This window comes from Lagenorhynchus albirostris, chromosome 1 (assembly GCF_949774975.1).
Source record: "Lagenorhynchus albirostris chromosome 1, mLagAlb1.1, whole genome shotgun sequence".
NCBI lineage: Eukaryota > Metazoa > Chordata > Mammalia > Artiodactyla > Delphinidae > Lagenorhynchus > Lagenorhynchus albirostris.
This window is the reverse complement of record NC_083095.1, coordinates 86,018,939-86,030,720: the sequence shown is the minus strand read 5'-3', so window position 1 is coordinate 86,030,720 and position 11,782 is coordinate 86,018,939. Positions and strand designations below refer to the sequence as shown.

The following is an 11,782-nucleotide window of genomic DNA, read 5'->3' as shown; positions in this document are numbered from 1 at the left end:
TGAATTCACAAATCTCACACAACTTCTGGTGTTAAATAGAAAGACATTCAGAGTTATTTTTGTTTGTTATTATCCACATATCTAGAAGCGGAGGGAAAAAAAACTGATGCACACTTATTGACTCTAGCACAGGCTAAATTAGCTTTTCTCTTTGTAGTAGACCTGTCTCAACTTACCTCAAGCTTTTGTGAATCAGATAACCTGTATGCTTACACTTTAACTGTGCATATTAAATAAAGAATCTGTCCTTTTAATCATATAGGATTCAGACAAGAGCCACAAAATTTTAGTTAAAAATCACAGGTTTATTTTTTTATTTTGAAAAAGACATAAAAGTCAAAAAAGCAAAAATAGGGCTTCCCTGGTGGCGCAGTGGTTGAGAGTCCGCCTGCCGATGCAGGGGACACGGGTTCGTGCTGTGGTCCGGGAAGATCCCACATGCCGCGGAGCGGCCGGAGCCTGTGCTCCACAACGGGAGAGGCCACAACAGTGAGAGGCCCGCGTACCGCAAAAAAAAAAAAAAAAAAAGCAAAAATAAAACCCAAAACAACCAGGTGTATCAATAATTGTGACATATGTGATGTAAAAAAATATATATATATACACATATATATGTGTATATATATATACATATATATATATATACACACATATACTCATATATATATATGTTTGACAATACATTATGAAGCTTAGTAAGATGTTTGAAACCAAGGCTGGGCTTGAACAGATTTCTAATGAAATACAACTAAAAGTTTTGCTTAAAGAGTCTAGGCAATGTTCAAGAAATTATGACCACTCTTCTATAACCCATTTGCAAAGGTCAGCAAAATAGGCTTCAAGACATGTTTTTTTAGCAGGGTAGTTCTGGGTAATGATCCTGTTTCCTTATGAACAACTACTTAACTCATCCACTATGTTAAGGTCTTCTTGCCTTTAAGAGTGTGATGAATACAAGGATGAGTGAACTCCAGTGATACAGAGAATAGGACAGTATAAAAATATTGAAGCATCCATTTAAAGCAGAAGAGGGGACTTCCCTGGTGGTCCAGTGGTAAAGAATCCACCTTCCAGTGCAGGGGACGCAGGTTTGATCCCTGGTTGGGGAACTAGGATCCCACCTGGTGCAGGGCAACTGAGCCTGCACGCCACAACTACTGAGCCCTCGTGCCTCAACTAGAGAGCCCGTGTGCTGCAAACTCAAGAGCCCATGTGCTCTGGAGCCCACACGCTACAACTAGAGAGAGAAAATCCGCACACCACAACTAGAGAGAAGCCCACGGGCTGCAACAAAGAGCCTGGGCGCCACAACAAAGATCCCGCATGCCACAACTAAAACCTGACGCAGCCAAAAATAAAATAAATAAAATAAAATTTAAAAAATTTAAAAAAAAAAGCAAAAGAGAACCCCAAGTCTGAAAATAAGCCAAGGGTAGTTCTACTACTGATATAAATGAAAGCATCCTGAGACTAAGTATACCACTCCCTTTTATATGCATAATAATCTCAGGTAAAATATCTGAGCAATTTGTAAGGTAAAACCTCTATAAGTTTTACAATAATGTGCCTTTTTCTTTGCTTTGCTCTACTTTTCTTCTTTGCCTATTTCTAAGGCTGCCAGTGAACACCCTCTGCAATTGCTTAGTGTGTCAAGTCCCCAAGAGCCCCCTCCCCACCTCCTGGGTTTGATGATATGCTTGGAGGAGTCATAGGACTCAGCATATGACTGTACTCATGGCTATGATTTACTACAGCAAAAGCATACAAAGCAAAACAGCAAAAGAAAAGGTGTATGGGGCAAAGTCTGGGGGAAACCAGGCACAATCTTCCAGAGTCCCTGCCAGTGGAGTACCACAGGAGGTGCTTAATTCCCCTAGCAACTGAGTTGTGACATGTGTGAAACGCTGTCTACCACAAAAGCTCATTAAAGATGCAGTGCCAGGGTTATTATTGCCGGATAGTCACATAGGTACCTTCTGCCTAGCATATACCAAAATTCTAGACTCCTGGGAAGAAAGCTGGTGTTCAGCACAAACCACACTGTACAAACGCCTTAGTCACAGCAAGCAACTCTTATCAGTGAGAGTGGAGGGAACCCTAGAAATCAGAGTGGAGGGAACCCTAGAAATCTAAGTTCCCAGATGCCAGCCAAGGACCAACCTTTACAAGCAGGCCTTTCAAAGCATAGTGGTCAGGTCTGCTATTTTGCTGTTTTTTGCATACTTAGTGACAATCTCACAGGAATAAGCAACATACTTTCAGATTCAAGACTCTTCTAACCCAGAAACAAGCATTTTTTAAAAAAACAACATAGTAAAGTCTGCGGCCTAAGATATGGTTAATGCACTCACGTTAATTATAGTTGTATTTGAGTTTTATTGAAAAGTGGAATGAAAATACATGAAAAACAAAGGAAAATTCAGTTTTGTCTTAATGAACTTGGAATCTCGGTATTTCAATATAAAGAGGGCTCTTTCAGTATTGCTAGTGGCAAAGTCTATAAATACCCATGTTATAATTGACTAGAAATGGATTTCACATGACTACATATAATTAAACAAAAATAAAAAGTTGATAATTACTTTTCATTAATAGTTTGAACATTAATTTTAGAAATAAAAGGTTAAGGAGGCACTGTAACATCATATTTATGAAGAAAATTTTCTTCAGCTAATATTCTGGGGATACAAGAGGAAATTTCCTTCTGTTGTTCTCGCCACTTGAGTATATTCTCTGCCAGTTCTGCTGTCTCAGCCACCAAAATATCCATCTCTGCTAAGGCTGTGCTCTATAACATTTGAAAGAAGGGGAAAACAGGAGAGAAATCATGTGTCATTAATACATTACTATATCATAAATAATTATGACACCAAAAGTTGACAACTCATCTTTTCCAGCCCCTTAATACAAAGGCTCCTTAAAATTGTGCTGTCCTACATGTTCTTTTTCTTTGTGAGTTCATCTCTCCTTTGTCTTCAATAATCACCTCAGTGCAGATGACCCTCAATCTATTATTGTCAAACCTAATCTTCTTCCTAAAATTTAGTCCTACATTTCAGTTTGCTGGAAATCTCCATCTAGACGCATATTCAATATCTCAAACTTGATTTAACCACAGTTCAACAAACCATGACTGAACATTTACTGTCTCTGCAAGACATATCAAAAAACAAACTCATTGGCTTCTTTAATCTCTTGATCCTACTTATCCTCAAGTCCCCAAGGCTAGAAACTTCATTCTTTGGATGTGTCCCTTGTCCAAAAGTAGCCACGTGCTAGAAATTTGACCTCCAAAAATCTAAAAATCTACACAATCCTTTGTATTCCTATGCTTTAAATCTTTTATCTGAATGACTGTATTTATTCTCCAAGTTCCTCTGCCTTTTGTTCCTCTGCCTAGTCCTCTAACCCACAGTTCGTCAAACTTTAATGTGCATAGGAATCACCTGAGGAACTTGTTAAAATGTAGATTCAGATTCTGAAGGTCTAAAGTGAATGAAGTCTGCAATTCTGCATTTCTAGCAAGCTTCCAGGTGATGTTGATGCTCTGCCCATACTTTGAGTGACAAGCCTCAGTCTACTTTATCCAATATTTTCTCCATGATTAAGGTACAGTCCTGCTCAAGTCAACCCTCTGTGCCCTTCTCTAAAAAACAAAAGAAAAAAACATCCAGTGATTCCCCAGTACTCAGACAAAGTCTAAACTTCTTAGTCTGGTTTTCAAAATATTCCATAAACTAACCCCGAGTCAATCTCCCTCTCAATACCTTGAAGCATCAGCCAAAGTAGAGTACCACTCTTCCCTCAAACTACCTGTACTCTCTAATTTTCATGGCTTTCCTCACATTGCTGCTTTCGGCTGAACTACTCTTTCTGATACACATCCAGTTTTCACTGATTCTTCAAGATGGAGCTTGCTATTAACTCCTATTTAAAACTTTATTCAAGTATTCCTACTTCCTATCCTATTCCTAATCTCCCTAAAGTGAAAGTAATCACCCCCTTCCCTGTGTTAAAAGACAGCATCTTCTTTATAATTCTCTGCTGCACTCACTGTGCAAATACAATACTATAAAGTAGAGAGTATCTTATACTTTCTCTCACCAAACCTTGAGAATTTGAGGAGAGGGATTGGTCATATCTGTTTATCTCTCATGATACTTATAGCACAGTCCCTTGCACAATGAAGATAACACATATTTAATAAATACTGGAATAAAACAATGTAAAATGACCTCTAAATAAAGAAAAGGCATCTTGATTTAAAAAAAGTAATTTGCTCATAATATTAGCCAACAAAGAAGTTAGACAAGGAGATCACACATTTGAGATTCTAGTATAAAAGAACTAAAGATAGCTAAAAGCAATGTGAAAGGAGTTGATGAGGTACTTAAATGCTATTGGTAATACTCACCATTTTCTTTAGATTTTCATCTAAATGAGGGATATTTCTAATTATTTCAAGATGATCTTCTAATCTCTCAATGAAAGTTACTGCCAACTCCAGCAAATGCACCATGTACCTGAAGGAGGGAGAAAAAAAGTCAACTCTTTTTTTTTTTAGTTCAGGTATTTTGTGTTCTCTTTTTTCCCTTTAATTAGGACTTTTAATATGAAATTAAGAGAATTACAATCCACCCAATGAGCCATTAATAACCTTTCTGCATTCATGGAAATATCAGTGATAAAAAAGGTTCTTCTTCTGGGCTTCCCTGGTGGCACACTGGTTGGGAGTCCGCCTGCCGATGAGGGGGACGTGGGTTTGCGCCCCGCTCCGGGAGGATCCAGCATGCCGCGGAGAGGCTGGGCCCGTGAGCCATGGCCGCTGAGCCTGCGCGTCTGGAGCCTGTGCTCTACAACAGGAGAGGCCACAGCAGTGAGAGGCCCGCATACCGCAAAAAAAAAAAAAAAAAAGGTTCTTCTCTTTCAATTTAAACAGGAATTAACTTTTCATCCAAACACAAAAACAGAAAGAGACAACACTAATCATATCTGTAGCCCATCTAATGTTAGACAAACATCAATGTTAATAATTTTCTCATATAAGTAAAAAATTGGGACGTCGGCGCAGTGGTTAAGAATCCGCCTGGGGCTTCCCTGGTGGCGCAGTGGTTGAGAGTCCACCTGCCGATGCAGGGGACACAGGTTCGTGCCCCGGTCCGGGAAGATCCCACATGCCGCTGAGCGGCTGGGCCTGTGGGCCATGGCCGCTGGGCCTGCGTGTCTGGAGCCTGTGCTCTGCAACAGGAGAGGCCACAACAATGAGAGGCCCATGTACCGCCAAAAAAAAAAAAAAAGAATCCGCCTGCCAGTGCAGGGGACACGGGTTCAATCCCTGGTCTGGGAAGATCCCACATGCCACAGAGCAACTAAGTCCATGGGCCACAAACTACTGAGCCTGCGTGCCACAACTACTGAAGCCTGCGCACCTAGAGCCCGTGCTCTGCAATAAGAGAAGCCACCGCAATGAGAAGCCCGTGCACCACAACGAAGAGTAGCTCCTGCTCGCTGCAACTTGAGAAAGCCCGTGTGCAGCAATGAAGACCCAAGGCAGACAAAAATAAAATTTTAAGAAACTTTAAAAAATAAATAAATTTTTAAAAAAGAGTGAAGAACTTAAAAAAAAATTTCTCTAGGTAAAACCTCATTCCATTTCAATCTACACATTCTTGGTGAAGGGTGAAGACAATAAGGATAAATGTACTTCATTGAAATAGCCTACACATGAAACTACTTTGAATCTTTGTATTTGCAAAATGCCTTAAAACTATTACTCAGTTCTTCTGATATATATAATGTATAATATACACATTAATGATATTTAACTACACTGAATAGATACTGAATATATCCACAAGAATGGGATTTGTATATTTATTATTTTACTGCAAGATAAAAGATCTGACACTTAGAGGAAATATTGATTTGCTCAGGGTCAGTTAGTGAGGCACTGGTGGAGAAAGTTAGCAATCAGATCCCCAGATGACTGCTTTTTAATTTTATTGTTATTTATTATTAATAATTACCTACACCTTCAATTTGATACGTTCCATACTCCTATGAGAAAGAGAGCAATATAAAGCATCCCCATTCTATGGACTGGGAAACTAAGGCAAAAACTTAAATCATTTGCCCAAGGCTTTGAGGCATATAAACAGCAGAGGTGAGATCAGAACTGTTATTTTTCTCCTTTCAGTTGACATTGTTTTCATCTGTCCCTGCTTAAACTCCCCCAACAGAATTTTTATATAGAGGTAACATTAATGCAACAATAAATTTACATCACAGAAAGCTGTCTATACATAATAAAAATGATTTTTATCCACCTTACTATATGTTATGGATCTAATTTCTTTCATTAAAGTCATTATTTATAATTCCTAAGACACAATGGGCAAAAGGAATGTCTTTCTCTTAACCATTGCTACAATTCTTTAAAAGTAAAGGATATTCTTTCTGGTTTAATGTATCAGCATTAATAACAATATTAATAGATACGATCACTCATATACTGTTTAATGAATTATGCTATGAAATAACTATTAGTCTAAACAAAAACTACCCTCAGGGAACATGTGTGACTGTTAACGTCTACTTTTTAGTCCAACCTGTGATAAACAGCTTCAATAGGCAAGTTTTCTTGGCACATGGGTTTCAACAGTCTTTGCCTGAGGGACCGCTTTTCTTTTAGCACCGCTTCCAAATGATTATTCATGCTTTGCAGAGTATGACACTTCTGTGCTACACAAACCATAAACAGTAATTATAATTAGCAACAGGACAAGTTTTGAAGTCACTAATACTATCAATGGTCAAAAATTAATCCCACCATTTCTCTCCTAAATATCTCCCCTTTGCTGTCTTTAATACCAATACCAGTTTCATTTTCAACTATTTTCTCTTACTTTTCCTACTGACAACCCAATCTAGTGCTAAATTCTTTGTTTCCCAATTCTACTCCTAGTTCAGTGTTTATAGCCAGAGCCATATTCTTCACATAAAGTGTCTGTCTCTAATATTCTATATTAGAGCATTAAAAAACAAACATTTGTCTTATAAGTTACTTTTATTTCAATATTTTCCCCAGAATTGTTAATGGTTGTCAGTTGTCTCTTCTTTTAAATTTTTATTTAGAAAAAATTTGAAACTTAAAAGTTTCAAGAATAGCTCATTGATTGAACTGTCATATACATTTCACCTAGACTCACCAACTAACATTTGGATACGTTTTCTTTTTTTCCCCTTCTTCTCTACACGCCCATACATATATTTTTGCTAACCAATTTGAGAGTAAGTTGCAGATGTCAGGACCTTTTACTCCTAAAACTTCAGCATGTTTCCCAAAATAGGAACATTCTCTTATATAACTATACTACAAGTATCAAATTCAGGTAATTTAACATTAGTACAATACTACCAATATTTAATACAGCCTATATTTAAACATCACCAAATATCCCAATAATGTCATTTATAGTAAAAAAAAAATTTTCTAATCAAATATTCAATCCATGACTACTCTGTGCTTTAGCTGTCATGTCTCTTTAGGATCCTTTCATCTGGAAAGTTCCTCAGCCTTTGTCTTTTAAGCTCTACTGACTTTGTTAGCTTTGGGGCAATACCTGGAAAAATTATCATAATTTTATAGCCTAGTGCTTAAAGTAATCCAAGAAAAAGTTGAAATTTCAATGATTACTCATTTAACTAAACCACTTACCCAAAAAGGAAGGATGGACAACATCTGCTGCATCTTTTTCTAGTCTTAGGAGTTCAATTTCCAGGTTTTTCTACATTAGAAACAAAAAAACACTTAGCTCATGCAGAAAGTAGCCTGAAGTAAAGGCTTTGATAAAAATGGACAGTCTTTAACTCAGGAATATTTAAGGGGACCAGGAGGATGATTTGTTATGAGAGCCCAGGGATTTACTGAATCTTTTCATTTTGGTGTTCAAGCCCTGTTGCTGCTACTGCTACTACTCCTAACTACTACTATGACCATTACTACTATTATTAACTACTGCAAAGAAAAGCCTATACGACTATGTGCTAGACACTGTTCTGCGTGCAAGAGGATTACTGTTGGAGCCAGTTAAGATTTTTTTCCATACTAGAGGTAGAAAGTAAAAACTCCAACATAATTTACCTGGTAGATTTCAGCTTGAATATCTGTGATCTGCTGTAGTCTGGAGAAGTTCACAAAGCAAGAAGTTGATTTCTTAGATATATTTAACATCTCCTATTGGTAAGTGAACAGAGAAAGCAGCAATATGTCAGAGTTTATGTGTGTGTTGGAATAGCATGGCCACGTGTCTAAAATATGAGGATATATTATGTCCAACGCTGCCCCTGAAAAATGAAATACAGAGTAGGACAGTGCAATGTATATTTCCTGTTTTTTAAAACCTGCACCATCACAAATCTTTTGCCCAAATATTAATATTTTAAAAATAAGAAAAACAAAGAAGAAAATCACTTTGTACTATTTCTTAAGGCATCATGCACAATAGACTGGCATTGCTGATAGCTTACCAAAAAATTCTAAAGTTGAAATTGTTGGAGAATCACTTCTACACAAATGACCTAGTCTCTCAGACCTTCCTGGGGCTAAAATTAAACACTTCCTGGGCTATGGAATCATTCACCTGATTCATTAAATGACCTCTATTGGTTACAAGTCATTCATACTGTCTCTTTCCGCATTCTCCCTCTCTTAGATAAAGGAATGTTTTGTCCAGGCATAATTATTCCTTGAAAAAGCCTACTCCCCACCTCCTTTTTATCCTTTCATTCTATATTATACTGCTTTCTTAAATTGCAGGTTATCTCAGAATAAGAATATTATCTTGTTCATCCCTTGGCTTCATCTATAATTTTTTCTATCCTCTTTTTCTTCTCTAGAATGTTAGCACAGGAAAGAACTTCAGATATCATATAGGCCAGGGATTGGGAAGCTACAGCCTATGAACTAAATGCACCCATTGCCTGTTTTTGTATAGCTTAAGGGCTAAGAATGGTTTTTATATTTCTTAATTGTTGGAGAAAAAAATCAAAAGAAAAACATTGTGACACATGAAAATTATATGAAATTCAAATTTCAGGGTCCAGAAATAAAGTTTTATTGAAATTCAACTTCACTCATTCATTTACTTATTATCTCATGTTGTTTTCATACTACAACAGCCTAGTTGCGACCCTATGGACCTAAAAGCCTCAAATACTTATGCTCTGGCCCTTCATAGCAAATGTTTGCTGACTCATGATAATCAATTTTATAACATTTATTGAGTTAGGCAATAGAAGATTCAAGGATGAATGAAACAAGCTCTCTGCCCTTAACAAGCTCATGATGGATGGGAAGGAAAAGGTATTCCAGACAGAAAGAACTAAACATTATAAATGCTCAGTAACTGGGACTTCCCTGGTGGTCCAGTGGGTAAGACTTCGTGCTCCCAATGCAGGGGGCCTGGGTTTGATCCCTGGTCAGGGAACTAGATCCCGCATGCATGCCACAACTAAGAGTTTGCATGCCTCAACTAAAGATCCCGTGTGCTGCAACCAAGACCCAAGGGAGCCTAAATAAATAAATACTTAAAAAAAAGAACAAAGCTGAAACAAACAACATTTTCTATAAGAGTTGTATCATATCACATCACAATTTTAAGCATCACTCAATGTTTAATTCACATGGGAGGATGTGCACTTAAGGGATGGACTGCTTAAAGGGATCATATAATACATCATTCTGAAAGAATCAATGATAAATCCTTGTAATAAAAATAGGTTTTTTATATGTAAAGTTTGCTTAAAGTAAAATCATGCTACAAATCTTCAAAGTTTCCTCACTGGGCCTAGCTGTGCAGTAAGATTATAAGAAGTTCTTTTTAAAAAACATTTATTTACTTATTTATTTGTTTATGGCTGCATTGGGTCTTTGTTGCTGTGCACGAGCTTTCTCTAGTTGCGGCGAGCGGGGTCTACTCTTCGATGGGGTGTGCGGGCTTCTCATTGCTCTGGCTTCTCTTGTTGCGGAGCATGGGCTCTAGGTTGCACGGGCTTCAGTAGTTGTGGCACCTGGGCTCAGTAGTTGTGGCTCACGGGCTTAGTTGCTCCATGGCATGTGGGATCTTCCCAGACCAGGGGTCGAACCCGTGTCCCCTGCATTGGCAGGCGGATTCTTAACCACTGCACCACCAAGGAAGTCCCTATAACAAGGTCTTATGGAGCTATGGATTGGCAAAACAGGTATCTGTCTAATTAGTGTTACTTGAAGGACACTACGAAGATCGTCCCAAAGACAACCCGCAGCCCAATTCTCAGTCCCAAATGTCTTATAGTATGAATTTACCAAATTACTTTGTTACAGAACTGGACAATACAGGTGAGAGCACTAGGTAATCTGGTAGCAAGAAAACACAGGAGAGAAGTGAGGAAGGTGAGAACTGGGGAGTGCTGTGGTTATGTTTTGCCTATTTTCCAACGCATTCATTCCTACCCCTTGTTTCCCCCCAAATCCATAAGGTCTGGCTACTAGGTCTTCAAGTAATCTAGAAAAGTCCTTCAACAGACGTTTAAACTCTTTCAAGATAGTGTTACAGTATCTATCATCTATTACAGTTCATTTTAGAGATGATATGTGTCAGAAAAGGGAGAGCTCTGGGATCTAACTCTACTTCACTAGTTGAGTGGCCCTGGACACGTTTCTTGGTCTCCTCAGGTCTTAGTTTCTGCATCTTAAAATTACTGTAAGTAGATAGTAGAATTCTCTAATGACTCTTCTAGGTATAAAAAGTTGTCTATTTTTCATAAATCTTTCATCATGTGCATAGTGCTAATCTCTGTAGATGGTTTTACCTTTTCTATTTTTCTCAGTTGCCTTTTTAGTGAAATTCCTCAACTTCCTCATTGTCTCAAATTTTCTTTCCCTTCTCTCAACCTTCTCCCATTCCCTTGTCACATCTGCCATTTCTATTCCATTATTCCCTCACATCTTCAATTTCTCCCTCTGTTGGCTTGTTCCCTTTGGCCTATGAACATGCTCTTCCCGCCGAACCTAAAACTACCACCCCTTGGCTAATCTCCCTCTTCTCTCCTTCTCAAAATTAATTCCTTCCTCCAATCATGTTCCAAGGTCTCTCGGGTCTTTTTCACCAATGTTTTTTTGTTCCCCCCCGGCCTTTAAAGATGCGTGCTTCCCTTGGCGCTCTCCTGTACCCGGCGCCTCCCGTAATGCTTCAATATTTCACACAAACGAGCGTTCTTTGGGAACGTATGTTTTAACCACCTACCCGTTATTTCCCAACCCCGCCACCGATTACAATCTAGAGGCGGTATCACTGGATGAAAAAAGGCGGGTAACACTAGTCTTTATTACCGCCCAAGAACTGACCTGGGATAACTCGCCTGCCAGACACTTGAAACACCATCTCCTTAGAGCCCCGCTTTTGCAGAACCCACCGCGGACCAGTCACTTCTGCTGCCTACAAGGAGCTCCATCGGCCCCGACTCTAGAACAGCCCCCAGCCAGCACCCTCCCACCCACTCCCGCAGCCAGCACCACCACCTCACAGCTATCTTCTGTCGCCACCGTGGGCACCCCCTTAATGACGGCATCGCCCACCACGCACCTGAGTAACCAACCCCGAAGCTACGAAATGTCCCAGCAGTAGCCCCGCAGCGTTTGGCTCGGACGCCGGGTCCCAAGGTTTCGCCTCAGCCATGGCTGGCAGCCGCCTTTCCGGGTGGCGCGGAGAGTGAGCGGAACGCACCGCGCGGCTCGATGACG

The 11,782-nt window shown here is 39.1% G+C and overlaps 1 protein-coding gene across 6 annotated transcripts; it reads right to left on the bottom strand.

Annotated features, from left to right (window-relative positions):
• Nucleotides 1–2,112: 2,112 nt before the first annotated feature.
• HAUS2 (HAUS augmin like complex subunit 2) lies at nucleotides 2,113–11,761 on the bottom strand. Of its 6 annotated transcripts, XR_009540368.1 has the most exons (7): nucleotides 11,625–11,761; nucleotides 8,144–8,236; nucleotides 7,718–7,787; nucleotides 6,609–6,741; nucleotides 4,415–4,523; nucleotides 3,447–3,646; nucleotides 2,650–2,788 (listed from the first exon to the last, which is right to left on the bottom strand). XR_009540368.1 is itself a non-coding variant. In XM_060148351.1 (6 exons), the coding sequence occupies exons 1-6, from the start codon at nucleotides 11,715–11,717 to the stop codon at nucleotides 2,624–2,626; spliced, it is 663 nt and encodes a 220-aa protein (XP_060004334.1). In that variant the 5' UTR covers nucleotides 11,718–11,760; the 3' UTR covers nucleotides 2,113–2,623. The 6 variants fall into 6 exon arrangements, 5 of the variants coding, with proteins under 5 accessions (XP_060004334.1, XP_060004364.1, XP_060004351.1 ...); XM_060148351.1 differs by lacking the exon at nucleotides 3,447–3,646 and having other exon boundaries at nucleotides 2,113–2,788; nucleotides 11,625–11,760; XM_060148381.1 differs by lacking the exon at nucleotides 3,447–3,646 and having other exon boundaries at nucleotides 2,113–2,788; nucleotides 6,609–6,736; nucleotides 8,144–8,346; nucleotides 11,625–11,759.
• Nucleotides 11,762–11,782: the final 21 nt, after the last annotated feature.